Source organism: Lethenteron reissneri, chromosome 27 (assembly GCF_015708825.2).
Source record: "Lethenteron reissneri isolate LAM-NWPU_2019-01 chromosome 27, ASM1570882v1, whole genome shotgun sequence".
NCBI classification, from domain to species: Eukaryota; Metazoa; Chordata; class Hyperoartia; order Petromyzontiformes; family Petromyzontidae; genus Lethenteron; species Lethenteron reissneri.
Window position 1 is genome coordinate 15,988,062 of NC_083805.1, and position 16,146 is coordinate 16,004,207.

Consider the following 16,146-nt stretch of genomic DNA (forward strand, 5'->3'; position numbering starts at 1 on the left):
GTCTGGGACTGTTGTTGTTTTGCTGCCTTGCCCCAAGCATGCATTCTGTGTTGACAAATCGGCAGGAATGTATGTGCTTGTGCAACTTGTACTTCTAGACTTTATATTCATTTATCTTCAGTGACCTCACTTTTTCTCTATCTTGCTCTTCTTATATAGTTTATTTTGTATTCTTTGTTGATGTAACTTGCTGACCCGCCCCTACTGGACATTTGTGCAAACGAGCTTCCGAGCTCATCAGATTCCTTCTCCTCCTCCAATCTAAATGAGATTATGAAAATATGATAAATTCTGGCTTGTACCCAGATGTTAACCTTGAGTGTAGCGAGTTGATGTTCTCAGCCCCGTGGCTGCACAAATAAACATGGAACATTTTCGATTTAAAGTTTTCGTGACTGCAGGGATTCATATTCTTGGTTCTTTCGGTAATAAAATAATATAAATATAATATTAATAATATAAATATTATATTTATATTATTTTATTATTTCCCTTCTACGTTACTTTATCGAAAGCACCAAGAATATAAACATGGAACATTTGGTTTTTCGTTCATGTTGTCTTCTCGGAGTAAAAAGACAAGCAGTACTCTGATGTTGATTTACGAAAGCTCCGCTGAGTCCCAAGGCAATTTTTCAGAGGGGATGGGGGGGGGGCTCTGCATTGGGATGTTTGGCCAGTTCTGGAAAACAACCCAACTCGCGAATGAAAGGGATAACATTCAAAACTGCTGCACAGACCTCCTGTCCGCCTTGCCCAGACCATTGGGATTGGTGACTTTCACAGATCTCTACGTGATTCAATAGAGTGCTGCGATTCAGGGTCACAGTGAATGCGGATACAGTAGGTTCGAGTGGCTTTGCAGTGGTCACGTGAACACATTGCACACGAACTAATATGGGAAACATTGATCCGGCTGTTACAATGCCATAGTCCGGTGGTAGGGAACAGTCTGTCTATATGACGTCCACTGTTTACTCACAAAAGTGATCATCGATGTGTTGACCCTGAAGCGATGCTGGTGATAATGATTGAGTATCCCCCGATATGGTATTATAACTCATAAACCTTTCGATTGTATCGCTCTAAGCACAGTGCACCCAGACACGCACGCGCACAGCTTAGCAAATGTCAAAGTGTGAGTGCGTGTGAGACAATGTGAATGCATAGTGGGGAGCGGTAGTGCAGTGGTAAGCACACTGCGCTACGAACCCTGCCACCCAAGTTCGATTCCCGCTCACGGCAAACATCGGTGACGAATATCTGAACCCATCGTCGACCTCACCTAGGTCGACTCAGCCTGAAATGAGTACCTGATGCGTGATACTGGCCACCCAACGCCCCTCGTACGCCGTGCGAGCCTTCGTAGGTGCCCGCTAACAGCACTTGCGTCAACTGCATTTGTCGGCTACATGGGGGATATTTGTCTGCGTTTACATGTGTTGAGGAATGGAGTGCTGACGTCAGGTCACACTCGCCTCTGGGGGAATGCCGTCAAGGAAAAGTGACGTCATGCCCCCCCCCCCCCCCCGGGGTATTTGAGGGGAGACCCGTGACGTAGACGGGGTCTTCGCCGTGAGCCAGAGGAGAGTGAGTGGTAGGGGAGTAGGGGGCTCCGGGATAGAGGGTAGAGAGCCAGGCTAAAGGGGGGGCTGCTTTACCCGGCTGGCCGAGTTGGCTGAACCCTCGGCCAGTGCTGTGGGAAGAGCCCGATAGCCTGGTGGGGTGTAGGGAACTCCCAGTACCCTTCCCCTGGGGAGATTAGTTACTAACTCTGTGTTAACCCCTTCCCCTGGGGAGATTAGTTACTAACTCTGTGTTAACCCCTTCCCCTGGGGAGATTAGTTACTAACTCTGTGTTAACCCCTTCCCCTGGGGAGATTAGTTACTAACTCTGTGTTAACCCCTTCCCCTGGGGAGATTAGTTACTAACTCTGTGTTAACCCCTTCCCCTGGGGAGATTAGTTAAGAACTCTGTGTTAACCCCTTCCCCTGGGGAGATTAGTTAAGAACTCTGTTAACCCCTTCCCCCGAGTTAGGCGCAAGCCCTTAAATAAAGAGTTGGCGTCAGCCCCTACACGACTGGCTTCAGCGTCCTTCTTACCACACAACACATGTGAGGGGCAGTGGAGTGTGTGTGTGTGTGCGTCAGGGCTGCAGATGACACGGGCAGCTCAGGTACAGGGAGCTCAGATAGGGGTGAACTCGATGGCTCGGTGTTCAGCGGCTTCACTCGACTGATGAGAAGTGCGCAAGGATTGAGGGGAGAACATTGGGTCACCGCGGACTCGGAACGCTCGGAGCTGATGAGAGTGAAACAGCGGCTGCGAACGTGCGCCGTCTCCGCTTAGAAAGTTCAGAAACACGAGCCAGTTCCCCATCTTTATATCCCCTGATTTTCATAACCGGTTCGGCTTATGGTTAACGGTGTGTGTGCGTCACAACGTGATATATCTGGCCCGCATATTGCGTCAATAAAAATACATGTTTAAAAAAAAGCGTTCAGAGGCAATAACAACGCAGAGACACTAAGCGCTATAAAACTGTGCAAGGATTATGCTAATTATTCACTCAAGAAAAGGCCCAGCCAGGGTTTTTCAACTCGGGTTCTGAATTGCAATATTTGGCCAAATTCATCAGTGAGTGTTTGGCCTCACGTGAGGGAGCAAACAGCAAACCCCGGAGAAACCTCCAGCCATGCATCAGAGGGGATGACACTCAGCGCTGGGTTCATCTGACCACATCGCAGCCCCACAGCCTACAACGACTGGCAATCCCTGTTGGTCACCCATCCCAAGCTCAAGCTTGCTGTAGGTGTGAACACGTGGAAAGGTGGCGTAGACGCTCGTTCGTCCAATGAGAGGGCAGGGTTCTGAATATGCATGAGGTCGAACCCATAGACCCCTCCCCGCCCCCATTTATTCACAACTGATTTGGGGATTATCCCCAATGAATTCACAGAGACTCCCTTCAATACCCCCCACCGCCTACCTACTACAGTTGCAATGGCACGGCCCACTGTCACACACACACGATGGATGCTCGTGTTTCGTGTGTGGAGATGTATTCGTTTGTCGTAGGTCTTGAGTCCAACGCAGGCAGACGAATTTCATCGCGAGTTCAATGCTAGAAGACAGCTGTGAAAAGTGGTTGGTGTTGAACCGAGAACTTCTTTCGCGCCGTACCTTGGCTCCTCCCACCCTCAGCCAGTATATATACAAATACGGTTTTCTTGGAATTTCTCTCACTTGATACAGCTATCGTGCTGTGACTGTTCCACCTGAAGACGGAAGCTTGTGTTGCCTCCGAAACGTCGTGATTTTATTTAATTTTTAGTTTACTTTTATGAATTTTAAGTTTTTTACCTACGTGACTTTACCGAAAAAACCTAAGAATATGAATATATATCCACATTTATTTGATATTTTTCTTCTGCAGTTTTGATTGAAAATGCAATATTTGATATCTCCAAAACCTGATGCGATAGACAAAAACTGATGCCAGATTTGGAATCAGCACCCCAAAATTACCTTAAAACCGTTGGAATACCCTATGCCAGAAAAAGTGTGTTGACCAGTGAAATCCACAGTTGTGCTGTACGATACTTCCCGCAGCTCTCTGCTCCCCCCGCGTTAACCAACCCACATTTAGCAGCGTGGTGAATAAATCCGATTCCACAACGCCGCCGCGCCAGCACGAGGAGACAAGAGGCCTTCATCCAGCAGTGGAGTGACACGGGGGTAAACATGTACACGCGTGCAACCCCCACTCGCGCTGAACAGGCCCCACCTGTGCCCAGCAGCGGCAGTAGCAACAACAGTCGCCATTCGCCACGAGACGTTCTTTAGATTGTTTCGCTGCGACACATTTCCACGTGACAAGCCAATTTGTGGCCAGGTTGCTTCGAAAAAACAAATTAATGCCTCGGTGGGCTTTACCTGATGAGATAAAACATTTTATTTAGTTGTATTTGTATATTTTTAAGCGATGCGTTTACCTTTACGATACTCCGATCGTGGTTTTGTATTGTTTATTGTTGAAACGTCCCGACCCGCTTCGACTGTATATATCTGTTTAAAGAGCTTATTAGCTCATCGGATTCCTCCAGTATAAAAATTCTGAAGTGGCGGTGACGTCACCATGGCGGGCCAGGTGCACTCCGTGGCCGCGTGTGGAAGGCTACCTGATAGGTCACGGGACTGACCCAGCAGGTGCCATGGGTTGACTGGTTTTAGCGCCCGGCGCTCCGCTCGTTGTTGTGAGCGTCGCTCCTTTGCCCTCCGTTGTTGTTGGGAGGGCGAATGCCTCCAACTGCCCAGTAGCGTCCTTCACGAGCCTCCTCCATAGAGGAGCACACAGATAAAGTCAAAGGTCGCCCGTATAGCCTGAACAGACTGTTGGGTCAAGTGCTGTTAGCGAGCACCTATGAAGGCCGGCACGGCAAACGAGGCGATGGGTGGCCAGCACCACACCCGGCCGCCTTTGTCTCCCGAGTGGCGATGTTTACATACCACACCAGGTACTCATTTGAGGCTGAGTCGACCTAGGGGAGACTGTACCGATTCAGATCGCCGTTACTGGTGTTGATCGGGAAATAGAACTCGTGGTCGCCGGGTTCGTAGCGCAGTGCACTACCGCACACGTGCACACACACGTGCACACACACGTACTCACGTGCACACACACGCGCACACACACGCGCACACACACACGCACACACACGTGCACACACACGTGCACACACGCGCACACACACGCACACACACGTACTCACGTACTCACACACGTGCACACACACGCGCACACACACGTGCACACACACGTGTACACACACGCGCACACACACGTGCACACACACGTACTCACGTACTCACACACGTGCACACACACGCGCACACACACGTGCACACACACGTGCACACACACGCGCGCACTGCACCCGCAGCGACGGCGCGTCACTCACCTGCGATTCTGGTACCAGGTCTTCACCTGCGTGTCGCTGAGGCTCAGCGAGCTGGCGAGCTCCATGCGGTCCTGCACGCTCAGGTACTTCTGGCGCTCGAAGGAGCGCTCCAGCTGCGTCAGCTGGTGGTCGCTGAACGCCGTGCGCGCCTTGCGGGGCTTCTTGGCGCGCGACTCGCGGGGGCTCTCGCGAGAGCTGCTTGCGCCGCTGGTGCTCGAGATCTCGCGCTCGCGCTCGGCGGCAGCAGCAGCAGCCGCAGCAGCTGCTGCCCCGGCCGGGTGGGTGAGCCGCGCCACGCCAGACACGGCGGCCAGCGAGGATGAGGAGACGTCGCGGTCGAGCGGGTGATCGAGAAGCTTGGAGGAGCCTTCACGAGGGGGCAGGGGAGTGGCGCAGGTGGGAGGGAGGGAGGAGTGAGTGAGGAGGAAGAGGATAGGGAGGAGTGAGGATGAGGAGGAGGAAGAGGGGGAGGAAGGGGAGGAGAGTGATGGGGAGGAGTGAGGAGAAGGAGGAGGAGAGGGAGGAGTGAGGATGAGGAGGAGGAAGGAGAGGAGAGTGATGGGGAGGAGTGAGGAGGAGAAGGAGGAAGAGGGGGAGGCGCGCGCATTATTTTCACAATAGATCAGCAGAGACAGACAAGATGAGAAGCAGCATACCTATATTACGGACAGCGGGTGCAATTATATCTAAAAGATTACTTCGAAAAAGTCAGGGTTAGATGTATTGGACATTTGAATGCGAAAACAAGAGTCTGAATCTTAACTATGGCTCTGTTTGGGACAATTAAATGCACCACAAGAAGTCGGGGAAGACGGCGAATTACGTGACACCCTGAGCAGTTTGAACAACTGGTTGCAACTCGGAGGAGAACTAAAAATCAGAGAGTCTGAATATTTATTTATACTGGAGGAATCCAATTAACAACACAACTCTTTTTCACAGATGCCCGGTAAATGCAAAGCGCTTGAGCAAGACAGCTAAGTGGATGGAAAGCCATAAACACCGACGTCTTTGAGAAAAGACAAGGAGGCTCGCAGAGAGAGAGATCAGCAGGCAATTCTTGCCTGGTCTCTCCGCAGCATTCGGTCTCACGAATAATTACACTGGTCAACACAAAAATAAAAATGTTTCTGGCCTGGACTTTTGCAGATGTTTTAGACTAATTTCAGGGTGCTGATTCCAAATCTGATATCACATCTAATTTTATGCTATCGGCATACCCCATTTTCATTGATTTTACCCGAAATTAACTCTGTCACTTATGATTGCAAGTTGTTACGAGTCAGTGACTGCTTTAGTGTTAAAATATGGTGCTGCATTTTTAGGATAGTGTGTTTATAATATAATTTTATGTAGATATCCACATTTATTTAATATTTTTCTTCTGCAGTTTTTATTGAAAATGCAATATTTGATATCTCAAAAACCTGATGTGATAGACAAAAACTGATGGCAGATTTGGAATCAGCACCCCAAAATTACCTTACAACCGTTGGAATACCTTATGCCAGAAAAAGTGTGTTGACCAGTGTTATTCACAGTCTCCATTTCCATTATGGATCCACTACTGGATGAAGCCCCCCCACCCCTCCACCTCTCCCTCTGCTCTGCAGTGGTCGGTGTGGGGGTTGCTGCACCACACCAGCGGTCAACATCACGAGGCGCCACAGTGGCTAGGAGATGTTCACTACCTCGCCTGGTATACAGGAGGTCGTGGGTTCGGTCCCCACCCGCATGCCCTGTAGATTTAGAATTTGTGGTGTCTCTCTCTCTCATCATCATCACGGTGGCTAGGAGATGTTCACTACCTCGCCTGGTATACAGGAGGTCGTGGGTTCGATACCCACCCGGATGCCCTGTAGATTTGGAGTTTGTGGTGTCTCTCTCTCCCCATGGTCGCGTGTATTTTTCTCCGGGTCCTCTAGTTTTTCCCTCCACATTTAGAAATATGCCTTTAGAGTACTTGCCTGCGTTCAATTTCCACTTAATAAGCGACTTCATTGGGCTATCATTTGTGGCCAGGTGGCTTCTGAAAAAGAGCTATGTAGCTACCTGGTAAAATAAAATAAAAAGTCTAGTTTATCACTCGCGTCTTTGCGGAGAATGCAATTAACAAAATAAACAGGCAGACTGTGTTTGCTGAACTAATTTCACAACATACGTAGCCAACCGTCCTAATCGGAGGTGCAGAATTATTCACGCCCAAAGCTGTCTCTACACACAAACAAACAAACGTGTCCTTGGTTCTTTCGGTACGTGACTTTACCGAAAGAACCAAGAATATGAATCGCTGCAGTCACGAAAGCTTTAAATCGAAACAAACGTGTGTTTACACCCCCCCCCGCCCGCCCCCCACCATTAGCTACGTCAGGAAATGCATCATTTAACCGTGGACCGGTTCCAACATTCAGTATCTCATCAGCAGGACCAGTGCGGGCTGTTGAAGGTGGCACAGGAGGAGGAGGAGGGGTCACGCTCGGACCGACTCAGGTAGAACTCCCAAGTTAACCGTGACCTGCAATCGAACTCAGGTCAGCAGGGTTTCGAGTATTCGGCTGCGATAAATGCCCACACGATAAGCCACTTCGGTGAGCTATTACGTGTGTGGCCAGGTCCATTCTGAACAAGTAAACCCGTAAAAACAAAGTTTTTCACTATAAATCCTTTATATGCGTGGCATCGGGGCGGCTAGAGTCCTCTCGTCCTCTGGCTTGAGATGGCTGCCACCTATGGGTCAGATGATTGTCTGGCAGCATTAAACAATTCGTAATGAGATATTTATTTATTTTTCCCTAAACAGGGTAAAATTTTGGAAAAAAATTTTCACGAAAATGCATTGTCACGCACGACGAGTCTGTGTGCAAAATGTCAGCTCCATTGGATCACGGGAAGTGGGTTAAAAAACGACCGAAAGGTTTGCACGGTCCTAAGCAAGCAAGCGAACTTAATATAAAGGATTTAAAAAGAGCTTTCTATGTATCTCGGTGTGCCTTACCTGGTAAAATAACACATTGTTTAGTTCCACACTCGCGCCGTTGTGGAGAATATAATGAACAAAATGAAGCAGACGGTCCGCTTCATTCCCAGAGCTGCCAGTAATGCGGTTCGCCAAACACTGCGCCACCGCTCCCCTCCGCAGGGGAGACAAATTGAAGACGAATATTGGTTCTAGATTTGAAGCTTTCGTGACTGCAAGGAGTCATACTCTTAGGTTTGTTCGGTAAAGTCACGTAGGTAAAAATTTTAAATGAATAAAAGTGGCTGTGACGGTTCCACCTGAAGACGGAGGCTTGTGTTGCTTCCGAAACGTCGTGAATTTTTTAATTTGTTTTATTTTACTTTTATTAATTTACATTTTTTACCTACGTGACTTTACCGAAAAAACCTAAGAGTACGAATATTGGTGCCACTGAGGCTTCTTGGCAAGAGTCGTGCCTGACCCCCCACCCACCACTCCCCATTTAGCCTTTTAGAGAGCACAAATAGGAGCAGGTGCTGTTGGCGAGCACCTGTTAAGGTGCCAAGGTAACGCACGTGGGAGTCGTGCCGCCAGTCCACCTTTGTCTCCCCCACCCCGCCCCCTTGCGCTGGTGTTCCCACACTGCGACCAGCTTCTCATTTTAAGGCTAAACCCGACCTCGGGGAGACTCTGTGTGGCTTCCCACCACACGACATACTGATGTTACCTACCCCCCATAGACCGGAGCGCGCACAGCGTGAACCCCCAGCTGTACCGTCCAGCAAAGACACATCCTCCGTCGAGCCTTAACAGACTGTTGGGGCACGTGTTGTTATAGCGAGTAGCACCTATGAAGGTCGACACAATGTACGAGGGGGTCGGTGACCAGCGCACCACGCTCGACCGCCTTTGTCTCTCCGGCGGTGATGTTTACACACCGCACCAGGGACTTATTTGAGGCTGAGTCGACCTAGGGAAGGCCCAGGACCGGTTCAGATAATATTCACTGTTGTTGGTGGCCGTAAGCGGGAATAGAACTCAGGTCGTTGGGTTCGAAGCGCAGCGCACTGACCACTAGACTATAGCGCTCTCCACACACACAGACAAAGATCCCCCATGTAGACAAACAGGCTATTGGGGCAAGTGCTATTAGCGAGCAGCACCTATTTAGGCCGGAATGGAAACACGAAGCAGTGGTGTGGCCAGAGCCACACCCGGCCGCCTTTGTCTCCCAAGTGCGAATGCTACTCACGTTAAGGCTTGGTCGACCTCGGGGAGACCGAACTCCGGTTCAAGATAGTCGTGATTGATCCCAGCATGACAGTGTGTATTTATCAGAAAAGAATCCGAGGAGTTACTGTCGGGGGAAAATGCGTTTGCTCTTTGTTCTGAGTTAGGCCTTTAAGATTCTGGCAAGCCCTTGATGTCTTTGGCCGCTCTTCTATTGGGTAAATCCCTCACAGCAACACAACTTTATACGCCAATTCAGTTCGTAATAAATTATATATCTGTGGCTGTCTTCATATGTACCGCAATGGCAGCACTCGTGCCTCGAAGCAAGAAGAGCCTGGGTTTGATTCCCGACTCGGGCACCTTTCTGTGTCGAGTTTGTATGATCTCCCCCTGTTCTGCAGAGTGAGAGAGACGTGAGTGGAATTTGTATGATCTCCCCCTGTTATGCAGAGTGAGAGAGAGAGTAGAGTTTGTATGATCTCCCCCTGTTCTGCAGAGTGAAGAGAGTGGAGTCTGTATGATCTCCCCCTGTTCTGCAGAGTGAGAGAGAGAGTCAGGAGAGTTTGTATGATCTCCCCCTGTTCTGCAGAGTGAGTGAGTGGAGTTTTATGATCTCCCCCTGTTCTGCAGCATGATAGAGAGTGAGTGGAGTTTGTATGATCTCCCCCTGTTCTGCAGTGAGAGTGAGTGGATTTTGTATGATCTCCTGTTCTGCAGAGTGAGAGTGAGTGAGTGGAGTTTGTATGATCTCCTGTTCTACAAAGTGAGAGTGAGTGAGTTGAGTTTGTATGATCTCCCCCTGTTCTGCAGAGTGAGAGTGAGTGGAGTTTGTATGATCTCCCCCTGTTCTGCAGAGTGAGTGAGAGAGTGAGTGGAGTTTGTATGATCTCCCCCTGTTCTGCAGAGTGAGAGTGAGTGGAGTTTGTATGATCTCCACCTGTTCTGCATTGAGAGAGAGAGAGTGAGTGCAGTTTGTATGATCTCCCCCTGTTCTACAGAGTGAGAGAGAGAGAGTGGAGTTTGTATGATCTCCTCCTGTTCTACAGCATGCGAGATTGAATGGAGTGTGTATGATCTCTCCCTGTTCTGCAGAGTGAGAGAGAGTCAGGGGAGTTTGTATGATCTCCCCCTGTTTTGCAGAGTGAGAGAAAGTCAGGGGAGTTTGTATGATCTCCCCCTATTCTGCAGAGTAAGAGAGAGTGAGTGAAGTTTGTATGATCTCCCCCTGTTCTGCAGCATGAGAGTGAGCGAGTGGAGTTCGTATGGTCTCCCCCTGTCCTGCATGTTTTTTTCTCCGCGTTCTCCGGTCTTCTGGCATAGCTAACACAAAACAAACAAACCATACAATGTAACTGGTGTTGGCCAAACACATTCCCAATGCTGAAAAATGCCCTTCAAATGACTCAACGGGGATTCTGGTTAATCGCCTGATGGGGATGGTTATTGTGATCACCAGCGAAACGTCGACATGTAAATGTTGTGGGTTTACTCTCCAACACACCGGTGTGCTGAAGTAGTAACTAATTAGCACGTTTTGTTTACGTGACAAACCTTCGTAATTGTTTGCGTTGCGTGGTGGTGGGTTTAACGAAATATTTATATTTACGCGCCCTAACCCAAGTTTTTTTATTTATTATGGATAATTTTGGTCGCGAAAGCCTCCTTCTACGCGTTAAACTCAACTGGGCTTACACACACACACACAGCAACAACATCGCCCCCTACTGCGACAACATTGGTAGGACCCTCCTTAAAAGGAGTTGTGGTACTCTGTGAGGCTTTTCCTGGCTCACAACGACGCCGACGATAATGATGATAACAATAATGGATAGTCTGTGCGAGATACAACGTGTTGCACACAAGACACGCTGACAGGACCGGAGCTCATACGACATTCACGTTTGCAACCTATATTTGAAAGCATTTTTTCCCTAAACACGTCTTAGAGTATGGTTTCGCGATTCGGAAATCGCCACGTCGAACGGGAACAACTGAAAGGCCGCGTGGTCGTGCGGAGTCTGGAAAACCTGCCCCAGACTCGACGCGAGAGAAGAGAGCGAGAGAGAGAGCGACATGGAGTAGTAAGAGAGAGGGTGGCAGAGAGGGGGTAGAGGAGAGCAAAGCGAAACATATTTGTGAAATATTTCATTAAAAAAGGGGGGAGGAGGGTTACGTAAAGCAAAACATAAAAAACCGAAATGATGAACGAAGCAAAGTGCCGACTACACCGATCATCTTCTTGTTTCCTCTGATCGTAAAAAAGAGAGAGAGCGAGTGATAGGCAGAGTCTCCATTGCGAGAGCGGCTACTGCCGCTGTTGCTGCTGCTGCTGCGATTAACACAAGGCGCTGGCAGCAGTACAGGTGAATTCCATAGTCACAGGTGAATCACACAGAATAATCTCACAATCCCAGGTGAATCTCAAAGGTGAATCTCACAGGTGAGTTTCACAGTCACGGGTGAATCTCATAATCCCAGGTGAATCCCAAAGGTGAATCTCACAGGTGAGTTTCACAGTCACGGGTGAATCTCATAATCCCAGGTGAATCCCAAAGGTGAATCTCAGGTGAGTTTCACAGTCACGGGTGAATCTCACAATCCCAGGTGAATCTCAAAGGTGAATCTCACAGGTGAGTTTCACAGTCACGGGTGAATCTCATAATCCCAGGTGAATCTCAAAGGTGAATCTCACAGGTGAATTTCACAGTCACGGGTGAATCTTACAATTCCAGATGAATCCCAAAGGTGAATCTCACAGGTGAAGCCAACAGAGACGCAGGTAACTCTCGCAGTCACAGGTGAATTCCACAGTTGCATCCCAGTCACAACGCCACCCCGCAAATAAAACCAAAAACTTGCTAACGGTAGCAGTCTCATGAATGGACCTGCCGCCGCCATGGCAATGTGGAAATCCCTACAATTGACTCCAGTACACAAATGGAGATGCGCGCCGGCCCAATGCGCACCCGGTGCAGCACCTCAAGTTGGGCCGGATTCACACGGCGACACCAAAACGGGCAAGTTGAGCCATCGATGGCCCTTGAGATGTTTCACCATCGTGTGTGATGGCTGATGGAGACGCCGGGCGCGTTGTCGTCCAGAACTCGTCTGGCATAGGAAGCAAGGGTGGCACAATCGGGTTTTTCACAATCGGGTTTAATTGTCTTTTTATATTAAACCCGATCATCTGAAATTGGGAGAAATCCGGTTGAATTGGTTCTAATTGCAGAACCGCACTTCGCCAACTTCTCAACGATGGGCTTCATCCATTCCAAGCTAAGGAACTCACTGGCGCCCACGATTGTGGAGAAGCTCGTGTTCATCAAGACCAACCTGCCCGCCGCATTCTACGACTACCCCGTGCCCGACGGCCCCCCGAGTACGATAGCAGCACCGACGAGGAAGCAGCCTAAGCCTTGGATCAGAGTTTCGTATTCATTAAACCAGGTTTTAATTCCCCCAAATCGGGTTTAATTGTATTAAAGAAAAAACCCGATGCCTGCCGCTGGAAAATTCGGAGTTTTTTCCACCCATGATAGGAAGGAACGTTCGTCAACAACGGGTGACGCGGGTCCCAGAGTGTCGTCAAGTTGGAGATGAGAAATGTTTCGGCGACAGATAGAATGTCACGCAGCAGCCTTCCTGGTGTGTCCGCAGGGTGCATTTAAACGCGTGCGGTTGCAGTGTTCATAGTCCCGCAGGGGCTGGCACACGGACGAACGGACGAGGTGAGAACGTGGCCACCCTAACTCCTGACTTGAAAGTTTGGAAAGTGAACTTGACACGGTCGAGTTCCAGAAAGTGAAAAGTTTAGACCGGTGCCGCGTGACCAAATGTCCTCTCAGACTTCAGCAGCAGCAGCAGTAGCAGCAAAAAAACACAAACACCTTTCATTTGTGACACCAGAACGCACCGTGCAATGAAAGTCACAGGCAAAAAGTAAACAACAACAACAACAAGAACAACAACAGAGAGAGAAAGAGAGAAGCAATCTCCTCTGCGCAGTAACGACCTTGTTAGAGAAGGCGGACATGAAACGCCGCGGCGCTATCAAAGTCACAGCGGAATATATTGAGCTGCGAAACACAATTTGGGAGAACAAATGGGAGAGAGGCAATTCCATATAACAACAAAAAGAACACAAATCATAGGCAGTAACAAACGCATGGAAGTTGTGAATAAGAAACTGTCACATTGATTATATCTAAGCCGCACATTTTTTTTTCTCTCTCTCTCTCGGAGGAGGAGGAAGAAAGGTGAAAGCTAATGCGATGGAGCCTGCGGAATGAAAGTGCGGTGTCATTTTGGCCATAATCTCTCACCGCGGAGCCAAATCCATAACCAACAGCAGTGTAACTCAACTGTGATGACGAGGGTGGCGCTTTCTGTTGCAAATATTTGTACCGTTGTGAAGCATGCGGTCAGTCGAGCGAGGGTGGTCGGTGGGGAAACCCAAGCCAAGCTACGATCAGCCGTCCTCAGGTGAAGAACAGGTCTGTCTTTCCGACAGACCTGTTCTTCACCTGAGGACGGCTGCTTGCGTTGGGGCCGAAACGTCGTGAGAATTGTATTTTATTATGTTTTACTTTTATAATGTTATTGTTTCCCTTCTACGTGACTTTACCGAAAGAACCAAGAAGATGAATCCCTGCAGTCACGAAAGCTTTAAATCGAAATTCAAGCTACGATCGTTACCATTAAAGTTGAGAAGAGGAGGTGGCGTCTGAGTTGAACACGTGTACAGGGTGGAGCAGGATCAGGATGAGAATCACAATATGTATTTATACTGGAGGAATCCGATGAGCCGTGAAGCTCATTTTTGCACGGGGGAAGAAAGCAGCTTGCAGGTTTCCGAAACGAGCGTGGCACGAACGCGCAGTGAACGCTGTCGGCAAGAGGGAGGAGGTGGTGGTGGTGATGGTGATAGTGGTGATGGTGGTGGTGATGGTGGTGGGGATGGTGGGACACGTGGAGATGAAGGCGGGCGGCAAATCTTCCAACACGCGTTGCATCGGAAGGAACGTGGCTGACGCGGGACGTTGCAAACCCGGCGAACTGTGCGTGTTTGTTTGGTTGGCTTCCCAGTCACGGCTCACATCAGTGGCGAGAGAAGTGTGAACAGGTCCGGGATTCTTCTTCCCCCTCCCCTCATTCTGTGCCCCCCCCCCCCCGCCGTCCCTCAACGCCTTCACCAACCAGTATGTGGGGGCCTTCATCCAGCAGTGTATTGAACTCGCGCCGCAGGTGATAATATTGTTGCAGTTATTATCACAATGAAAAGGCGTCGGGTGACAGAGCCGCGGAATTCAGCTCACGCCACCCGCAGCAGACCAGACGAGGCGATTGCCCCACAAGTGCTGAACATTCGCGCTGGATGCTGCCACATTTGCAATATGCTGCTTTGATTGATACCTGTGTATCAATCGTTCAATTTGAAAGTGCCATTTTATTGTGTGTTGTTGTCTTGCTGCGGTCTGGGACTGTCTTTGTTGTTGGTGTTGTTGTTTTGCTGCCTTGCCCAAGCGTGCATTTAGTGTTGAAAAATCAGACTTACGTAATTAAATTATATTAATAAAGTACATATTTCCTGCACATGGCCAGATCGATTGTAAACTAAACTACTTTTTATTTGATCAGGTAAGACCCACTGAGCTTCATAGATTTTTTTTCAGAAGCGACCTCACCACAAATATATAAATCCAGCCAAAGACTCTAAACGGATATTTTGAAATGGTGGAAAAACCCGGAGGACCCGGAGAAAAATCCACGTGACCACGAGGAGAGAGACACGCAAACTCCAAATATAGTTAACTAGCTTTACTACCCGGCTTCGCCCGGGACTTGAATTCACCACGCCCGGCCGCCTTTGTCTCCCCAGTGGCGATGTTCACACACCACACCAGTTACTCGTTTGAGGCTGAGTCGACCTAGGGAGGCCCAGGACCGGTTCAAATAATTGTCAGCGGTGGTGGCCGTGAGCGGGAATCGAACGCAGCGCGCTACCCACTACACTACAATGCGTTACGCTTCCACATGCGCGGGTCACGTGACAGATGTGACGTCACAGCTCACTTGCCGTGCAAAAAATCAATGCATTATTGAGCTCCCCCCCTCCAAAAAAAATACAAAAGTGTATTTTAATCATGTTTGCATGGCGTACAGTCTAGAAAGTACCCACATGGCAAATTTCAAGTTTGTCGCATGTCGGGAAGTACGCTAAACATTTTGAACAGACACACATAATCACAACTTTGCTTTTTATGTATATGGAGATATACAGCAGGTGTCAATGGCGGGATCGAACACACGACCTCCTGTATACCAAGCGAGGTAGTTAGCATCTCGCCACCACGATGCTCGATCCGTGGCTCACACGGAGCTTAATGATTTATGTCTGGTGACCTTGGTTTAAAGAGAGGCGCCTGAAAGAAATCAAGCTTGATTTTACACCAGATAATTGTGTTTTCTCGAGGCAATTGTGGCCAGGAGATAGCAGACGTGGAAGGCCCTTTCCCGTAACTACCCCAGTTTTCCTGCCACAACAAAGTAAAACCACTCGTCGAGAGTGGAAACGGACAAACATCCCAATGCAGAGTCCTCGTGACAAATCTGTATCGGATGAACGCCACTGGGCGCTTTGTTTCAGGACAACCAATGACCAGGTTCAAAGTTTGCTCGTGTCCATGCTGCCGAAATGGATTTAAAATCCCGCTTTGCGCGCGGGCCCATGCATCTAGCAGAGAGGGTCCTTGCCTATGAACACCAGCATCGGTTCATGAGAGCATGGCTCTGCTGATGAGATGGTGAATGTCAAAACCAGTGCTTGCCTACAAACGTTTGGCAGTTATACTCTTAGGTTTTGTCGGTAAAGTCACGTAGGTAAAAAATAAACTTTAAATTAATAAAAGTAATAATAGAAATATTAAATAGAATAATTGATTATTTTATTTTATAATAATAAAAAAAAATCTTTTTTTTTCTATTATTACTT

At 48.8% G+C, this 16,146-nt stretch overlaps 1 protein-coding gene across 1 annotated transcript in view; it reads right to left on the reverse strand.

Moving 5' to 3' along the window:
• Window positions 1-16,146, reverse strand: part of LOC133348648 (barH-like 1 homeobox protein) — a 33,188-nt gene that overhangs the window by 6,751 nt on the left and 10,291 nt on the right. The window contains exon 2 of the mRNA XM_061561580.1: window positions 4,964-5,330. Within this exon, the coding sequence (XP_061417564.1) occupies window positions 4,964-5,330 (367 nt within the window). The remainder of the gene's footprint in view (window positions 1-4,963; window positions 5,331-16,146) is intronic.